Source organism: Gymnogyps californianus, chromosome 6 (genome assembly GCF_018139145.2).
Source record: "Gymnogyps californianus isolate 813 chromosome 6, ASM1813914v2, whole genome shotgun sequence".
NCBI lineage: Eukaryota > Metazoa > Chordata > Aves > Accipitriformes > Cathartidae > Gymnogyps > Gymnogyps californianus.
Window position 1 is genome coordinate 8,269,578 of NC_059476.1, and position 16,038 is coordinate 8,285,615.

The 16,038-nt window shown below is 41.6% G+C and overlaps 1 protein-coding gene across 1 annotated transcript in view; it reads right to left on the minus strand.

The window, feature by feature from the left end:
• The window catches only part of SLC18A2 (solute carrier family 18 member A2), a 30,684-nt gene extending 15,199 nt beyond the window's left edge, over positions 1–15,485 (minus strand). The window contains exons 1-6 of the mRNA XM_050898940.1: positions 15,365–15,485; positions 13,289–13,640; positions 5,531–5,589; positions 3,485–3,568; positions 582–674; positions 51–140 (exon numbers count right to left, since the gene is read on the minus strand). Coding sequence (XP_050754897.1) covers positions 51–140; positions 582–674; positions 3,485–3,568; positions 5,531–5,589; positions 13,289–13,640; positions 15,365–15,485 — 799 coding nt within the window. The remainder of the gene's footprint in view (positions 1–50; positions 141–581; positions 675–3,484; positions 3,569–5,530; positions 5,590–13,288; positions 13,641–15,364) is intronic.
• Positions 15,486–16,038: the final 553 nt, after the last annotated feature.

Sequence of the window (16,038 nt, forward strand, 5' to 3'; positions counted from 1 at the left end):
TATGAAAGGGATGTGCTACATGGCGATACTGACTCTTCGTATTTACTGACCTCCATCTAACAGAGCTAGCGCTGCCAGCACCAGGAAAGGAGAACTCTTCCCCACAAACTCATACATGATGCTCCCAAAAGGTGGGCCCACTGCCAGGGAGAAAGAAAGGACACAGTTGTGAAGCCATTATCTCTGACTCTGAACAAACACTCTCTGCAAGCTTTCGGGCATCCTGCTATTGGCACTCAGCGACCAAAAGGCTCCTTTTTTAAAAAAAAAACAACCTAAACACAAAGCTCATTGATCATGACAATAACCATATTCTTCACTCCCCAAAATACTCTTCCATGTAAACAAAACCCAAACATCTCAGAGATTATTGTCTGACATGTATCCGCATAAGAAATGTGCTTCTGTGGGAAAAACTATTCTTAACATGCACCATGAATCTTATCTGGAGACGGCACGATAACATTGCACTTGATGAGACTCTTCTGCTGCTTTCATAGATCACAAGTACATGCTTTGGGGAAGGCTGGGGGGTGGTTTCTGGTGGTGTCTCTTGCCAGCACAGCCTCCATCTCACTGACCTAATACTCCCATAGCGAGGCCTCCTAGTGCAATTCCCATTGCGTTGCCTCTCTCTTCATCATCTGTATATACACTGGCAAGCATACCCATCCCTGAAATAAAAATAAAGATAAAAAATTTAAAAAAAGCACAACACAAAATTAGGCAGCTGTGTACTATAGTTTATAGTCATCATTTGCCAGCCCTACTAAACATTACACAGACATGACAGCAGGTCTCTCTCTCTCTAAATACAAATATATATATATATATATGTATCCCCTCCACGTGGAATTTACCTTGAAGCAAAAAGGAGGCTTGGCGAATGTAAATGGTCTCTAAGACCATGTTCTATTATACAGTATTGCTCAGGTAATTTAATGATGCCCTCATTTGCTAGATTTTTTGTCTTTTTCACAGAGCTTTTAGATGACGCTTTTCAACTAGGTGAAACAAAGCTTTTGACAAGTATTCACTATCTGTTATTTATACTCCGGGCACTTGACACAAAGGTCTGGTGACGACTCCCAGCCGTAGCTGTGCTCTGGGCATGAGGCATTATGCAGAGCTGATTACTTTGAAAATGAGTATTTCAAGTTCAGTGTCCAAAAGTAAAGGATTCTTTTGACCTTTATCTTCACATGCTTCACTTCTGCATTTGATGATAAGCCTTCATTTCACAAAAGGAAACATGAAGCCCAATTTATTTGTGTTTTCTGTGAAGCATTCAGACACTGTAGAGGTAAATGCTGCAGAAGAGTCCTCATAGAAATTAATAATCCTGTTTTCAAATCAAGGTTTAAGTAGGACTCAGTTAATAGCATCCACAGCTATACAGTGAGCCAGAAAAAGAAAACAAAATATTGCATGATTGATCATTAAGTGAATGCCATCCATCATGTGCACCAAAAGAGCAGAGGTCCTGTGCGGATGAACATGCTTAGAAAATCGTGGATGACATCAAATTGTTTGCATGAACAGTTGAAGAGCAAGTTAGAGAACGATATCAGAATTCACAATGCATTTGTGAGACTTGGAGAAATATTCTGGAAAAAAAATAGGAGGCAATACAAAGAAGATAACACAAAGTTTTACACTTGGGTAGGAATGATTACGTGCACAAATGCGGGGGGGGGGGTAAAGAGCTGATGGGCAGCAATACTACAGAAAGCTTCCTTTGCCTGTGAGATACGTGAAGTGCCTCTCACTGCCGTTGGCCCTTGTAAGAAGTCAGAGCTGCTTCTGAGTGCTGGGTCTGGTTTTGGTGCAGCACAGGAAGAAAGGTGGGGGTGACTTGAGACTATCCAGAGAAGAGCAATGAGGGTGAGAAAAGGCTTAGAAAGATATCTGTGAGGGACAACTGCAGGACTTTCAAATTAAAACTAGAAAGGGGAAAAACGATGTGAGATGTGATAATAGTCTTGCAATATGAAAAAGAGCCACAAAGATAAAGAAACTGTTCTTCATGTTCTCTCAAGTATGGGAAGGAGAAATGGGTTTACATGACAGTAAGGAGGCTTTAGATGAGATGTCAGAAAAAAAACTTTCTGACAGTAAAGGTACTTAAGCACAAAGCTAGATGCTGGGGGCATTTCTGGAGGCTTCTGAGAACATGCCTGTCAAGTATGCATGAGAAATGACAGATACAAAGCTGATCCTGCCTTCAGGAAGGGGGTGGACTAGATGGTCTCTTGGCCTTTTCTGCTCTGTTTTGTAGGTTGTCTGTGAAAAAAAGTCACATACTTGTCTAAGAGCTGTATCTCAAGGTGCACACTTGCACAGGGACTGAGTTAAACCTGAACAATAATTTTGATTCTGGCATGTCTTCCCTTTGGAAAGCCTGACTTGTAACCTTAACTGGTACAAGGAGAAAAGATGGATTTTCTTGTCTCTACCCCTCCTGCTTGTCTTTGCCTTCCGCATCCCTGGCTCCTCATCCCAGTCCCTGCCCGCTCCGTTAGCCACATCCCCACTCTTCCCACTACTCATCCAGGCTTAAATCTCTCTGCTTAACTAGTGCTTGCTGTGCAGCTTCAAACCCATCTTAAGCATAAGGTGCTTCTTGCTCCCAGTTCGAATGCTCAGTCTGGGGCATTGCATCTTCCCAGCTGCCCCAAGCAGTGCTGCCCAGATGTGGGCTTGAGCAAAATCCCTGCAAAAGGAACCTAGGAGGAATCCAGCTGCCAAATTCTTGTGAAGTTTCTATCGAGCGTATGTGAACGCTGCTTATAGACCAGTCCAGCTTGGAAGGGGGAATTTTCCTGAGGAAGCCAAAAGACACATTCTTGACAACAAGCTCTCTTCACCTCCCTTCCCAAGCCAAATTTATATTCCTGCTGCCATCACAGGAAATTTTTCAAAGGAAAGATTGTGAAATGTTCTAACATTAACAAATCATATTTTCTCCAGTCTCAGAAATGGTTGAATAATTTGGGCTGAAAATCCATACTCCATTTCACCTACTCATTTAAAAATTATAACCTTGTATTGGAAATCTGGTATAGGTAAACTGAGTCCAAACTGACAGACAGCATGGTAAGTCCTTGAAAACAACATTTTATAACAGAAATTTCAGTAACAGACAGAGCTGCTACCCCTACTATAATAAGTACCAACATAAGTTCCTGATGACCTTTAAAATGGCTAAAATGAATTTAAAATGTTGAAGACACAGATGCAGAAGTCCCAGGGAGAGTGCAGTTCATTTAGTGCTCTACCTTACTGCAACCCAAATACCAAGGAAGTCTGAAAAGACATTTGCTTTTGAGCTACTTTATATGAAAGGGACAGAAAAAACATGAAATTGATTTAATTGAATATTTTTGTATTAATTATTGAAACTGCAGACAAAATACAATTCAGAAAATGACAAAAAATGACAGAATCAGTGATCTGCATTTTACTCTATCATCTCTTCTCTTACCTGCCACCGAAGAACAAGAGGAACCCACTCCTTGAAGGGACCTGGCAATAAACAGTAATGTGTAGCTTCCAGAGAAGGCAAACACTACCGAAAAAAACAGAGGTAAATTTTTAAAATCAGGTTAACTCTAACTAGGTTAAAAAGTTAGATTTCTTGAAACTGTCACAAAAACTTCATACCATTTAGTCAAGTGTTTACAGTGGCTTGTGCCACTTTCAATGCTAACTGCATTATTTTCTCTTATTGCATTTAGATGTGTCAGTGTTGAATTGCTCTCAGGTGTCTAAGCCTCCTGGTAACACAGAATGCAAGCACACAAGCAGTTTTAAATAATTACTTAGGATTTGATTACATCCTGCTCTGATTCAGCTGCACACAGAAGAAGTAATAAGACCTTTCTTTCCAGCCTTGCCTCCACGCCGCTTCATCTAAGGCTGCCCAGTCTGAAGCTCCAGGCATTCAGGGAAAGCAGGATTTAACACACATGCACCCACATGCATGCAGGCACCAATGTTTCCTCCAATAAGTAAATGGGTGGAGGTTTTACCCGGTGTTGCCAGCTCTGCAACAGATGCTGTGCAGCACAGCTGGCTGAAGGTGCAGGGAAGCCAACTCAACCCATTCAAGGGCTGTAGCAAATTCCTGATCCTCCCAACAGCAGACCACCAGAGAAATTGCACCTGAGGAGGTGCCTCTCTGTCTCTCCCCAAGAGATTTTACCCTGGGCTCCACTCTGCCTTTTGGGACAGAGCCCCTGGATGCTGCGCTCATCAGTCCAGCTAAATTCCCCATCCACAACACTGGAAAGCAGGAGTGTCCCAGAAACCCAAGCACATCTCTGCTTGTAGAGCCTGTGTCATGGTCAGTGTCATTAAATCTGCAGTGAGTTTTTAAAAACTTTTTTCAGCTCCTATCTGTTGGCCACCTAAGGAATTTTGCCAGACAGCTTATAGCTGGGGGAAGCTGTTACACACCAACTAAACACAAGATCCACATGCACTTCTCCCACCCGCCCTGTGGCATTGTGCCTCTCGGGCTTTTCACCAGGTCTTACAAAAATCCCTACTCATGCGGACAGAGAAAAATCAAGAAAAATAAAGGAAGAAACTATGCTAGCAAATCAACAGTACTCCCCTTTGTCATGAATTAGGCTTACTACTCTTATCTCCATCCCAACCAAAATTTGCCTAACATGTTCCTGAAATGCAGAGTTGTCAGAGACTCTAAGACCAGGTAGTCTTCTCCAGCACTTCAGTCCCCTTGCTGTTAGAAATATTTTCCTAATATTTAACCTAAATTTTCTTTGACGCAGTTTTAAGCTCATTATTCCTTCTCTTATGTACAGTGGACATGGAAAACTGTTTGTTCCCTTCCTTTTTGTCATAGACTCTGATACGTCTTACAACCGCCTTCTGAAGCAAACCTGGTTCTTTCATTGTTCTTCACAGGCTTCTAATGATCCTTGATGTTCTCCTCTGTACTCTTTCCATCTGGGCCACTACCTTAAGTGCCATGCCAAAACGGAACATAAAACACCAGCTGAGGCCTTATCAGTGTCATTTAGAGCAGACAAATGATCTCAGCTGACTTGCAGGCTATGCTCCTGTTTGCACATCCCACATGTTTAGCAACGCTATGATACTGTTGACTCATATTCTACTCATGAGCCACTGCAGCCTCACGATCTTTCTGATAAGCCCCTACGATAGCTAGTTGTTAAGGACCCTGCAAAATAGCCCTCCCATGGCTATCAGTTTAAAACTGTCTGAGCACCGCTTCAGATTACAAGAACCTGAGAGAAAGGTTCAGCTAAGGAAGAGACCAGCTGAGGTAGGACGGAAGGTGGTGAATTCCTTAGAGCACATTCATAACAGCATACTTGTCAAATCTCATCAGCACCACCATCCACATGGAGCAGCCACCCTTAAATTTTCCTTGGAAATCAGTCCCTCTACATCAACAAGAAGAATTCCTAGTGATAATTATTATGGATCATTTATTTAAAAGTTGCATCTGGGCCAGACCAAATAAGATGTGGACACTTACTGATTGTTGACACAAACATGATGCAGAAGCCAGCAAACAGTGGAATCTGGTAGCCTATTCTGGAAAACAAAATGAACATTCACATTTCTGGGATTGTCTCACTGACATTTTGAGTCAGACTTACTCACATGAGTGCACACACCACAAAACCCCAACCTGTAGTTCCTTGGTAGGCTTTGAACTATTTATTGTGGACCACACGATCAAATTTGTCCATGTTACAAATCCTTTTTCATCTGGCACAGCAGACTTTGTATCTGAAATCCCTGGAAGAAATCCTTCTCTCATTAGAATCTGATTGCCCTGTTCTCGTTCCACCATAATTGTTCCCAATAAAACCCCTCTGGGCCTCCATGGGGTTGCCAAGGATATGAGAAGGGAAGATTTGTCTGAGCATGCTGAACTTTGAAATATCGCAGTAGTGTTTCAATGCTCATCTATTTCCATCCTTATGAGACAATGACTATAATGAGACACGGTCAAACCAATGGCTTTTTTACTGGAAAAATTTGTCATCAGCTTTGTTAGGAGTTCTGCCTCAGCCAGGAGCACTGGAAGAGTCCCAAAGAGCCTGAGAATAATATTTTTGCTTTCCATGGGTTTAGGAGTAAAAATGCAGCTGATCAAAGCTTTTGTCATCAGCCCGTTTCTTCATTAGGGCTCTAAACAGTCTGTAGAAATGCCTGGTTGCTATAAGTATTTTCAAGTTTCCAGGAAATAATTTTCTGTCTGGAAAGCAAATACATTTTTTGAGCAGATAAAACTGAAATTTCAACAAAAACTTCGCAATATACTATTTTTCATGCCATTAAAAGTCTACCCTAGAATCAAAAACACTACCCAGGTAGCTCTGAAGACAGTCTGTATATTCTATTCAGCACACTTTGTTCACGGCTTCTTTTTTTGTAGGATTGTGCATCTCAAATGTATTTGCAAAGACATTATTTAATGGCCAAATTCTTCAACAATGGATGATGCTTTTCAAAGGAGTACTGATTGACTTCAACTTCCAATGATTTGACAGTATTGGGCATTTATATTGACAGTATTGGCTGAAGTAGGTCAATCAAATAATGGAAGAGTCTATAATGGCCCTTTTAATTTTTAACAATAGCAGTTGCGACATAGGTTAACCAAAATAATTATTCTGAGCTTTATTTTTTTGTTACTATAATTTTTATACAATTAAGGACCTTCAATATTGGAAAACTCTCTGAAGTGCAGGGGTCAATGTTTATTATATGTCTCATTGTAACATTTGTTTGAGGTTTGTGAATGAAAAATCTAGCATGCACATTTCTACATGCTACAGAAAGCTCTAATGAAGGACAATTTTGCCTTAAATATCATCACTACACTAAAATATGACAAAAACATAGTGCGCAGATTCTTCTAGTTGAAATTTGTAAGTGAGTGTTACAAATATCCAGCAGAGACCAGTTACTCGTGTGGTACTTAACCGGACTGGTATCTCTGTGGCCTTATGATAATCATTTTAATCTCTCAGCACCTTGATACCTGGCCTGTAAGAGAATACTACTACCTTTTTTTGTCTGCTTTATTTAAAGTGGGTGATTTTTCTAAGCCTCTCTCTTCTCTTGCTGTGTGTATAGTAGGTATTATACAATGGGATGCTAGTTGCCACTGACGTTTCCATGTACATGAGGAAATAAAAAATTATCTGTTATCAACTTCTTGCCTGCCGCAGAGCTGAAGTGGGCACTTCCCTGCCCAGTGGGCTCAGGTAGAACAGGCCACAGAGAGTTTAATCATAATTGCTTTGATTTTGAATTTTTCAATTAAAGAAAGCACTGATAGAAGTACAGATAAAAAAACCTCCTGCAGGTATGGCTACTGCTGTTGGTGAGCGATATTGTCTTTCTCTGTGGTATGAAAGCAAAAGTTGAAGGTCCTTATGCCTTCTTCCATTGCAAAGTAAAGTAGGGTTCTGTCTCTCAAAGCCATCCCAGAGGTATCTAGGATGGACACTATGGGGGAGAAGTCCAATTTCAGTACAGAAATCAAGCAATTCTTAGACTTGACACAGGGGCCATGAGACAGCAATTTGCTGTCTCAAAATTCAGTTAAAAATTCAGTTATTTGCATGAAGACAAATGCCATCCAAATTGGCTCCCACGTTCACGTTTCCATCACTAGATCAGAGACATGAGCTGTGAGATTTTCCATAAACGTTAATGAGTAAACAAAGAGAAGGTCTATCATACTAGTTCTAAATGATATTCTATCAAGCTAAAGCAGATTTCAGTTCTTCCAATAGGCTTCCTACACTTGGAAAGTTTCTGGTGGTTGAAGGCTGTAAGAAAACAAGTATTTTGGAAGTCACTTTTAATGCTCAAGGAAATACTGTTCAAGCATTTTTCTTAATTTTTGCAGTCACAGATATTATTCTTCCTTTATCTTGGACAAACAGGGTCACAGCAAGGTGTGAAGAGATACATAGCAGAGGGTGATGAGGGCAGAACTGGAGCAGAACTCAGTCCTACTCTTGCTACCCAGCAGACCGTGACGTTTTATCACACATACCGAGGTCTAACACATACCTTTTCCTCCATACAGAAACTAATTGTTTCAGAACTAGACTCTGTGTGGGCACAGCTAGTCATTTCAGCCAAAGCCTGCATTGCCAGCAATCCATCATACATGATGCAAAGGTATACAGGTCAGCACAGGACATGCATTTGTGCTGAATTAAACCAGTTATTATAATCCTTTGAAAAGCTAAAAATTGCCCGGAGCTTCACCCACAATTTGGAGATGCACGATTCCAGTGTGCTGCCTCTGCATGAGACTGCTGAACCTCTAGAAGTCGTGGTTGCTCTTGCTCAGGGGACAGTCTTACCCACATCCAGCTCACATTTAGTTAGATATGCAGATTGTCCTTTCCTGCATAATCTTAGCAAACCCTGCCTCTTAGCAAACCTTGCCTCCTCCTGAAATAGCAGCACTAATTAGTTGGCAGTTATGCTACCACAAATGTCCGATCTGCAGCTGCATTCCCTGATCTGTCCAACAGATATTAGAGAGCACAGACTGAGAGTTTTTGCTGAACAAGTACACTATATAACATAAATGATCACAAAAAGGAGAGGCACTACCTGTAACAGCCAACTATTCAGTGATTCTGTCCTTTGGTCCTGGGCCATTCATGTTCTTGCCGTGTGAAACCTGTGAATATGCAGTTTCTACTTCTCGGCCATGACATGGCATACTCCATCACAGTTATCTCTACATTTTGTTCCTCTGCATGTGTGCAACACAAAACAATATTACAGCCTGTCTTCTCTCTTCTTTTTTCTTGTTACCACGCTCAAGCATGTAATTTTCTTGGGCACTCCTTTCAAAACCCTCCAAGAGAATCTGAAGCAGAGTCCAGCATGTTTCACCAAGGCTACCTGCAGCTAAAAGTGCTTCCTACAAGTATTTCTGACCTCTGAAAAAGCTGGAGTCATTAGTTGAAGGAGGGAGAGGAAAGGCTGCCACTGATGGAGAAGACCTAAATTACTCCGTTTCAGTCCCACGTCGGCCCCAGATTGCAGGACTGTTTGGAAGTGGATTACACCCATTAACAAGGTTATCCTACAATAAGACAACTGATCGATTGGTCCTGTGCAGCTGTAAAATGAAGGTTACACTGACCAGGTTAGGAGCTGTGGATGATTAGAGCCTAATTATCCATCCATTACAGTGCTGCAAATCCACTGGTTTCAACCTTGTTGTTACACAGCTACACCAGTACCACTGTGAGCACCCGCTGTTAAGTCTGTCCTGGTTGGCAGCCTGGCTACCTTCTTCACTGCCAGTGAAGACTGGAGAGGATGTATGGCAAGAAGAATATTTTCCTTGAGGTTATGAACCAATGAACTGCTGAATGTATGTGAAGGTAAGGAAGAACGTGCTGGGTCAGCAGGGACAGGGAGTGTGGTCCATGCACTCTCCACCTCCATGCTCCGTGCTGTAGCACAAGGTAGGCAGAGGGGCTTTTTCCAACCTGCAGAACTGGTCATTTCATCACCTGCCAAAACCTGAAAGGAAAGCTTACATAGGGACTGAACTGTAACTAAGTAGTTACAAATGCTATTTATTTCTCTGCCTCATTCTTTGTGTGTACCTTGGTCATGAACATATCATGGTCCTAGCTGCTCTCTCTCTCATGCAAAGAAGTTCCAAGCTGTAGTCAGGCTGGTGTAAAAATGATGACAAAAAATATCTGTCCATTTTTTAATGATTTTTGAGGCCAATATGGATAAGCACAAGGTTAAAACTACGTATTTTTTCAAACTGATAATAAAGGGAGAGAGAGACATGGCAGGGGAGACACTCATTGGCTCTAGTGGATTGTGGGGCTAGCACAGCCAGGCCCAGCCTCATTCATACAGCTTGGCAAGAGTTTGAAAAAAATAATGGAGCACATCAGTTAGTTACAGAGGGCACAGCAGGCTTTTGTCCACTCTCTTCACTGGAAAGGATAAGGCAGAGCCTTCGTTCTCCCCTTGCCAGTGCATCCTCCTCACAAAGTGCCCTGTATCAATTGCTGTGCTGTTTGTATAGTTTCTCACCAATTTCTCTACAAGGAAAAACATAACGTGCATCTGAGCCACAAAATCTAATCAGCTCTGCCCTGAAACTGTGCCACGGTGGGAAGTGTGTTGTTGACATCCTATGGCAAAGCCATCACTTAGCATTTCCTTTGCTAGGACTTTGTTAGACCAAGGGTAAATTGTGTTGTTTCGTGAATTGCAAACAGTTCCCTAAGCCAGGTGTGTGTTCTGTCTGGTACTCCACGGAAAGAGCTGGGCTTTAAATAAGAAATATTTTTAGCAGAACTTAGTTCTTGAATGAAACCAATTTTGAAATTTATTTTTAAAAATCTACACCTCCAGTAGTTATAGAAAAAGGGAAAAACAGCCCACAAAACTTCCAGAAAACCTAAAATAAAGTAATTATTGTCACAGACTCATATGAATAGAACATCCTGTTGCATCCTGTACAAACTCAAGCACTCAAAGTCAGTGCCTACTGAAAGCCAGTAACTCCATACTCAATTAAAGATCTACACCACTCTTGAACAACTATATTTGATTGAAAAATAAAAACCATGAACACAGTGTGCTACCTATTTGAAAAAGAAACCCACTGGGCATCTTAACAAACTGAGCACACTAATCTTGAACTAAGCAACCAATTCTCCTCAAGCTGTGATATTTTGCTGAAATTTTGCAGAAGTAATAATGGCAATAACAATTACCACTAAACAGCTTATCAGTGGTAAGGAAGAGTCTTTATAATGATAACTCAGATATTTTCTGTTTCATTTATAATAATCACAATTTTCACACTGCTTTTTAACTGATCATATACATTTTTGTTAGGAAATGTCAACTTTAGGGTTTTTTTTTTGCCAATGACTTCTACAGTTAATTGATAAATGTGTTAACCGATACTTCCCACTAAACATTTCTCGGAAGAAAGGCAGATACTGGTACCAAGATACAAATAACGCTTGAAAGAAAACCAGTAATCCTTAAATCTAATTTAGGGCCACTTTGCCACTAAGGCACTTATTTCTGCTGTATGAGAGAAGACTTTGTCGCACAGGACACCGGGATGATGTGCTCCTTGATTTTTCTTCTCGCACTTGTTGAGCATCTGAGCTTGCAAACCTGCCCCTCTGATTGCAGTCACACACTCAGCCCAGGGCAAAAACCTGTAGGATGTTTCCAGGAGGAAATCTCAGCTCACAGCACTAATGTTCACGCTGGTGTGTTGCCAACCCTGCTCCTAACAGCAAAGGGAGATGCTACAAGAACTTCTACTGCCCCGTTGCTAAAGCGAAGGATGTATCACGCGTGTCCCGGCAGCCGGCTCCAGGGGAGAGGTGTTACCCCGTGCCTTGGCACAGGCAGCACCAGGCTCCGGTCCCGAGATGCGCAGGCACACAGAGAGGCATCGGCAGGGACGTGCACCCTCTTACTTAGGCAGATGTCTACCAAAGAAAGAGCGGAGATCGTATCTACAGTATGACGTAATTGTGCTATTGAAAAAGTCATCGACAACGTGAGGCGTGTTATTGCCTTTCTCCTGGTTTGGCAGGTTGTGGAAATGAGGATACTAACAGAGAAAAGTAAATATCAATAGAGCACTAATTTAGACATTTAGGAAAATCTAGAAGAATATCTAAAGAACTATTATGAAAATATTATTTGACGTTATGTTACTTTGCCTGTGGATGAGCTATCATATCCTCACAAAACAATACAGAAAATCCCGGTAACAAAAATCTGTTTTCCTCCTCAACTTGCAGCAATATTTGTGGAAAAGTAATTTTGCAATGGTGTACTTATATCTGTGTAGGTGGTATGCAGTAGGAGACAAAGTGAAATGAGAGAGAAATGAAACTGTCTATCTCATTAAAACTTTTTTGTTTAGATCAGTTCCACAGATTGAATACAGGTTTTGAATTCATAGCACTGTGAGTCAAACTGCCGCTTAGCCCTCAGTTGGATACTCTTCTATCAGATTGAGATTAAACCCTCAGACAAAAAATATATATAAGCTGTAAGACCTAAGAAAGGTAGTTTTGGCTTCAAAACCTGAAATATCGAGCACTAAAGTGTGTTGGTTGTTTTGGGTATTGTCACATATGATAGGCATTGACTGCTTAAACAAAAGTGTTTTACAAGGACAAGTTTCTGCTGCATATTATTTTCTGAAAGGAAAAATTCTTCTTCAAAAAACCAGCTTTAATAAGAAATATGAAAATTAGTGACCCGACTAAATACAATTTGGAGTTTATTTCCTGCAGAGATTAATCTCATATTCTGTTTAGGAGGACTGCAGCTGCTTCTGTGGGTAACAGTTACACAAAAATGCTAACAATAAAATCAAATTATTAACATCAAAAATTTAAATGATATTATAAATACTTTTTAATCTCCATGTAAACATCATTAGTGCTCGGATTTTGGGGGGGGTGGTTGTAAGTCATTGATATCGGTGCTTATACCCTTGATCCTGACTCAAATAGATTTTCTGTAAAGTACCATTTAAACCTATTTTGTTCCAGACATCATATATATGCAAGAATTCAGAGAGAACAATTTGAAGGCTGGGCTAGATCATGTACTGATGGAAATCTGTGATCCACTGAACTCGGTGATGAACATGGCATCAGCAAAGTTTGACACTTGTTCATTTTTCACTGAAGTCCACATGAATTTCCCACTCATTCTTACCTCAGACGACTCCAAATCATTGAACACTGAATCGCACCAAAAGCTGCGCATCTCTGTCAGAGCAAGGGAGGGATCTGAACCCTGCCTGCAGTTTCAGTATCACGTTTGCCTAATGTAGGTGTAACAGATATATCATCAATTCACAGTGCTTCGTAAATACTACGTTGTAGTGTCTTTTGGCCCCTTATAACTGTATTGAAGACGTTTCAACACCATTTCAGCAAAAGTTTCTATAAAAACCTGAGGTCTCAGGAGCTGGAGGAAAAGTGTATGATACTGAACGTATCAGATGGCTCACGTGCAGCTTACCAATTTATTTTGGAAAGGATGTAGGCATTTAGAAGTGTTCACCAAACATATTTCACTAAAATATTTCTCCAGATAAAGTGAGAAGGCCAGTAAGCCAGGGCCACAATAGAATTCAAAATACTTTGTTTGAAGTACTAGTCTGGACTAAAACGTCAATATAAAATCCCAACTGAGTAACGTAGCAGAAATAACATACCTGTTTGTCAGCGGCCCTATGAAGGGGTTAGTGATTAGCTGCACTGTTGCTTTTGAAGCAAACAAGAGACCGACTTGAACATTTTCATTCAGCAGGTCCTTATCTTCCTTAGGGCAGTCAGATGGGGAAGGAGTCACATTTACTATCATTTGTTCTGTCTGAGTATGATGCAACTCTCTGGGTCGTATCTTATCAGATTCATTTCCAGTAAGCATCGTTGAGTTGTCGTAGTAGGAGAAGATGCTCTGAAAGTTGTCCATCGTTGTTGAGACTATGTTAGGCTTAGTAGTCTGGATTTCTGTGTCATTTTTCTCATGTTTGATGCTGTAAAGGTAACTGGGAATTATTGGCACTGGAAAAACAAATAGAATATATTGGCATCTTACTATCAGGTTATCTGTAAATGGAATCACCACATTTTCTTGTTTGCCTTGCCATTGATTAGGAAATACAAGGCTTTCCTACAGAGCACATTAGTAAGGATTTTGAACGGCGGAAACACAGAACTGAAATAGACGTTTGCTCATGGGAAAAGACACACCCGTAACTCAGAAGTGCAGTTTAAAACAAAAAGTTCTTTTACATTAGTCTTTTGCCAGCTTTCATAAATATAAGATTTTCTATACAGACATCATTCAGAAAGCAAAACGTAAGAAGTATCAAAACCCATGTCTAAAGAGTCTCTTTGTTGTACATGACTGCACAAATCCATTTATTAGATTGTGAAAACATGAAAGATGAGAAAAGCATTGAAACTATTAGTAAACCAAAATATAAAAAATGTAATAAAACACATTTCTAAATAAAAACAGCCATAAGAAGGAAAAAACCGTAACACTCCTATATTAAGTAATCAGAACTAATGTGTTGATGTTTGTGTATCATTATTTTTAAAAAATTTACATTGAAAAGATCATCCAGAAGGGACCTTCTTTATATGCTTTAGCATCTTAGCTGCAATTTAATTGCATTAATATGTATCTCAGAAATTAGCATTTCAGAATTTGTAAAAACATATGTCAGGTTCATTCAATTTAGTGACAGAATCACCCCTCCTTGTCTTGCATCTCTTCCTGAAAAAGCCTACTCTTTCAATAAGTCTGCAATCAATAATAATTTCTAGGGCTTCTAGCATACATATTACTGAAGAAGTAATTAAATGTTAATAAATTTATAAGAAAGTATATTCACGTAAAAAAAATCCAAAATCGACTTGCTAAAAATATATGTGTTTTTAGCTAAGGTCTGCACTGTGGCATCAGCTTTTAAGCTGAACTCCCCCAAGAAATTGAGGAGTCTGATTCAGAAGCTGACACTGCAGCATCGTCCGAGAGCCGGCTCTGCACAGCCCGATTCACTTCCGAGAGAAGCATGTGCATTCATGTGTGTCCGCGCGCATCCATGAACCACTAGTTTCTCTGAACCCTTTTCTTTAAATTCATATACACATTTGAATATGAGGAATTCTAAAACTACCAGTGAAAAATGTTCAAGCATTTTATTTGAGTAGGTTCCTAAATCTTGACACTATGCCACTGAAGCCAGTAAAAGTTGCATCTTTGACTTTGATCAAAACTTGGATTATTTTATTAAACCAACTCGTAGAAGTGCTTTTCTTAAAACCCAGTTAGATAGTTTTCTTATTAACCTATCATTTTAAGACCAATGTGGGGGAAAGAGGACCTATCGCAAGGAAACAGGCATCTCCAATGTTATCTAGCCTGCTGTTTCAGTTGCGTGACCACAGGAGAGAAAACGATGATGAGCTAAAAATACTGCTCTCTGTCATTCTGTGAAGTATTAGTGGCGTTTAGTAGAAAAAAAAGAATTATGAAGACCTTTTTGTACCATTCCTTATCCTGCAATTAACATAGAAATAAAGCAAGACTTTGATGTGTATGGCGGTGTGTTTGCAATACCTAGAATATCATTCGTGTTAAAAAAAAAAAAAATCAGTGCTTGAAAATGTTTGGTTTGAGAGCATTAATCATGCATCCAGGGAGTACATCTGTCACTGGAGATTACTTCTGGCATAAATCGGGAGGGGAAAAAAAAACCAAAAACCGTTCTACCTACCGACTACCGTAAGCAGCATGTTGTCCAGGAGCAAGGCGATGAACACAATCAGCAGGATTAGTTTCCTGGACTGCCGGCTCTCCCGGAGCCAGCGGAGGAGGCTGAACTCCCCCCAAGCCATGGTCCCCGTCCCTGCGCCGCTGGCTGCCGCTGCGGAGAGACAAAGGCCGTTAGCGGCCGCCGGGACAAGGCGGGGAGCCCGGGCGGCAGCTCCGCGCCGTGCCGGCGGCTCGGGAGCCCCGCAGCCCCGCTCCGCGACACCCCCGTCCCGTCCCCCCCATCCCCGTCCCCCTCCGCCGCGCTCCCCGCCGCGCCGCACCCGGCCGCCGACCGCCCGGCCCGGCTCCCCGCTCCCGGCGCAGGTCCCCGTCCAGCCGCCCGCTGCGAACCGGCAGGGCAGGAGCGGGGAGGAGGAAGAGGGAGGAGGAAGAGGAGGAGGAGGCGGCACCTCTGGTCCCCGTGTGAGCCCAGGGAGCGCTGGAAGCGGCGCAGGGGGGGTGTGGGGGGGCTCCCCTCCTCTCCCCTCCCCGGGCAGCGATGCTGCGGGGCAAGCGGCGGGTAGGGCTGCCCGCCTGCAGCTCCGGGCCGCGCCGAAACCTCCGTGTGCCCGCTAAGATGTGCCGAAACAGACGCGGAGGGGAAAAAAGTCACTGCTCCTACCCTTAAAGGCGCGA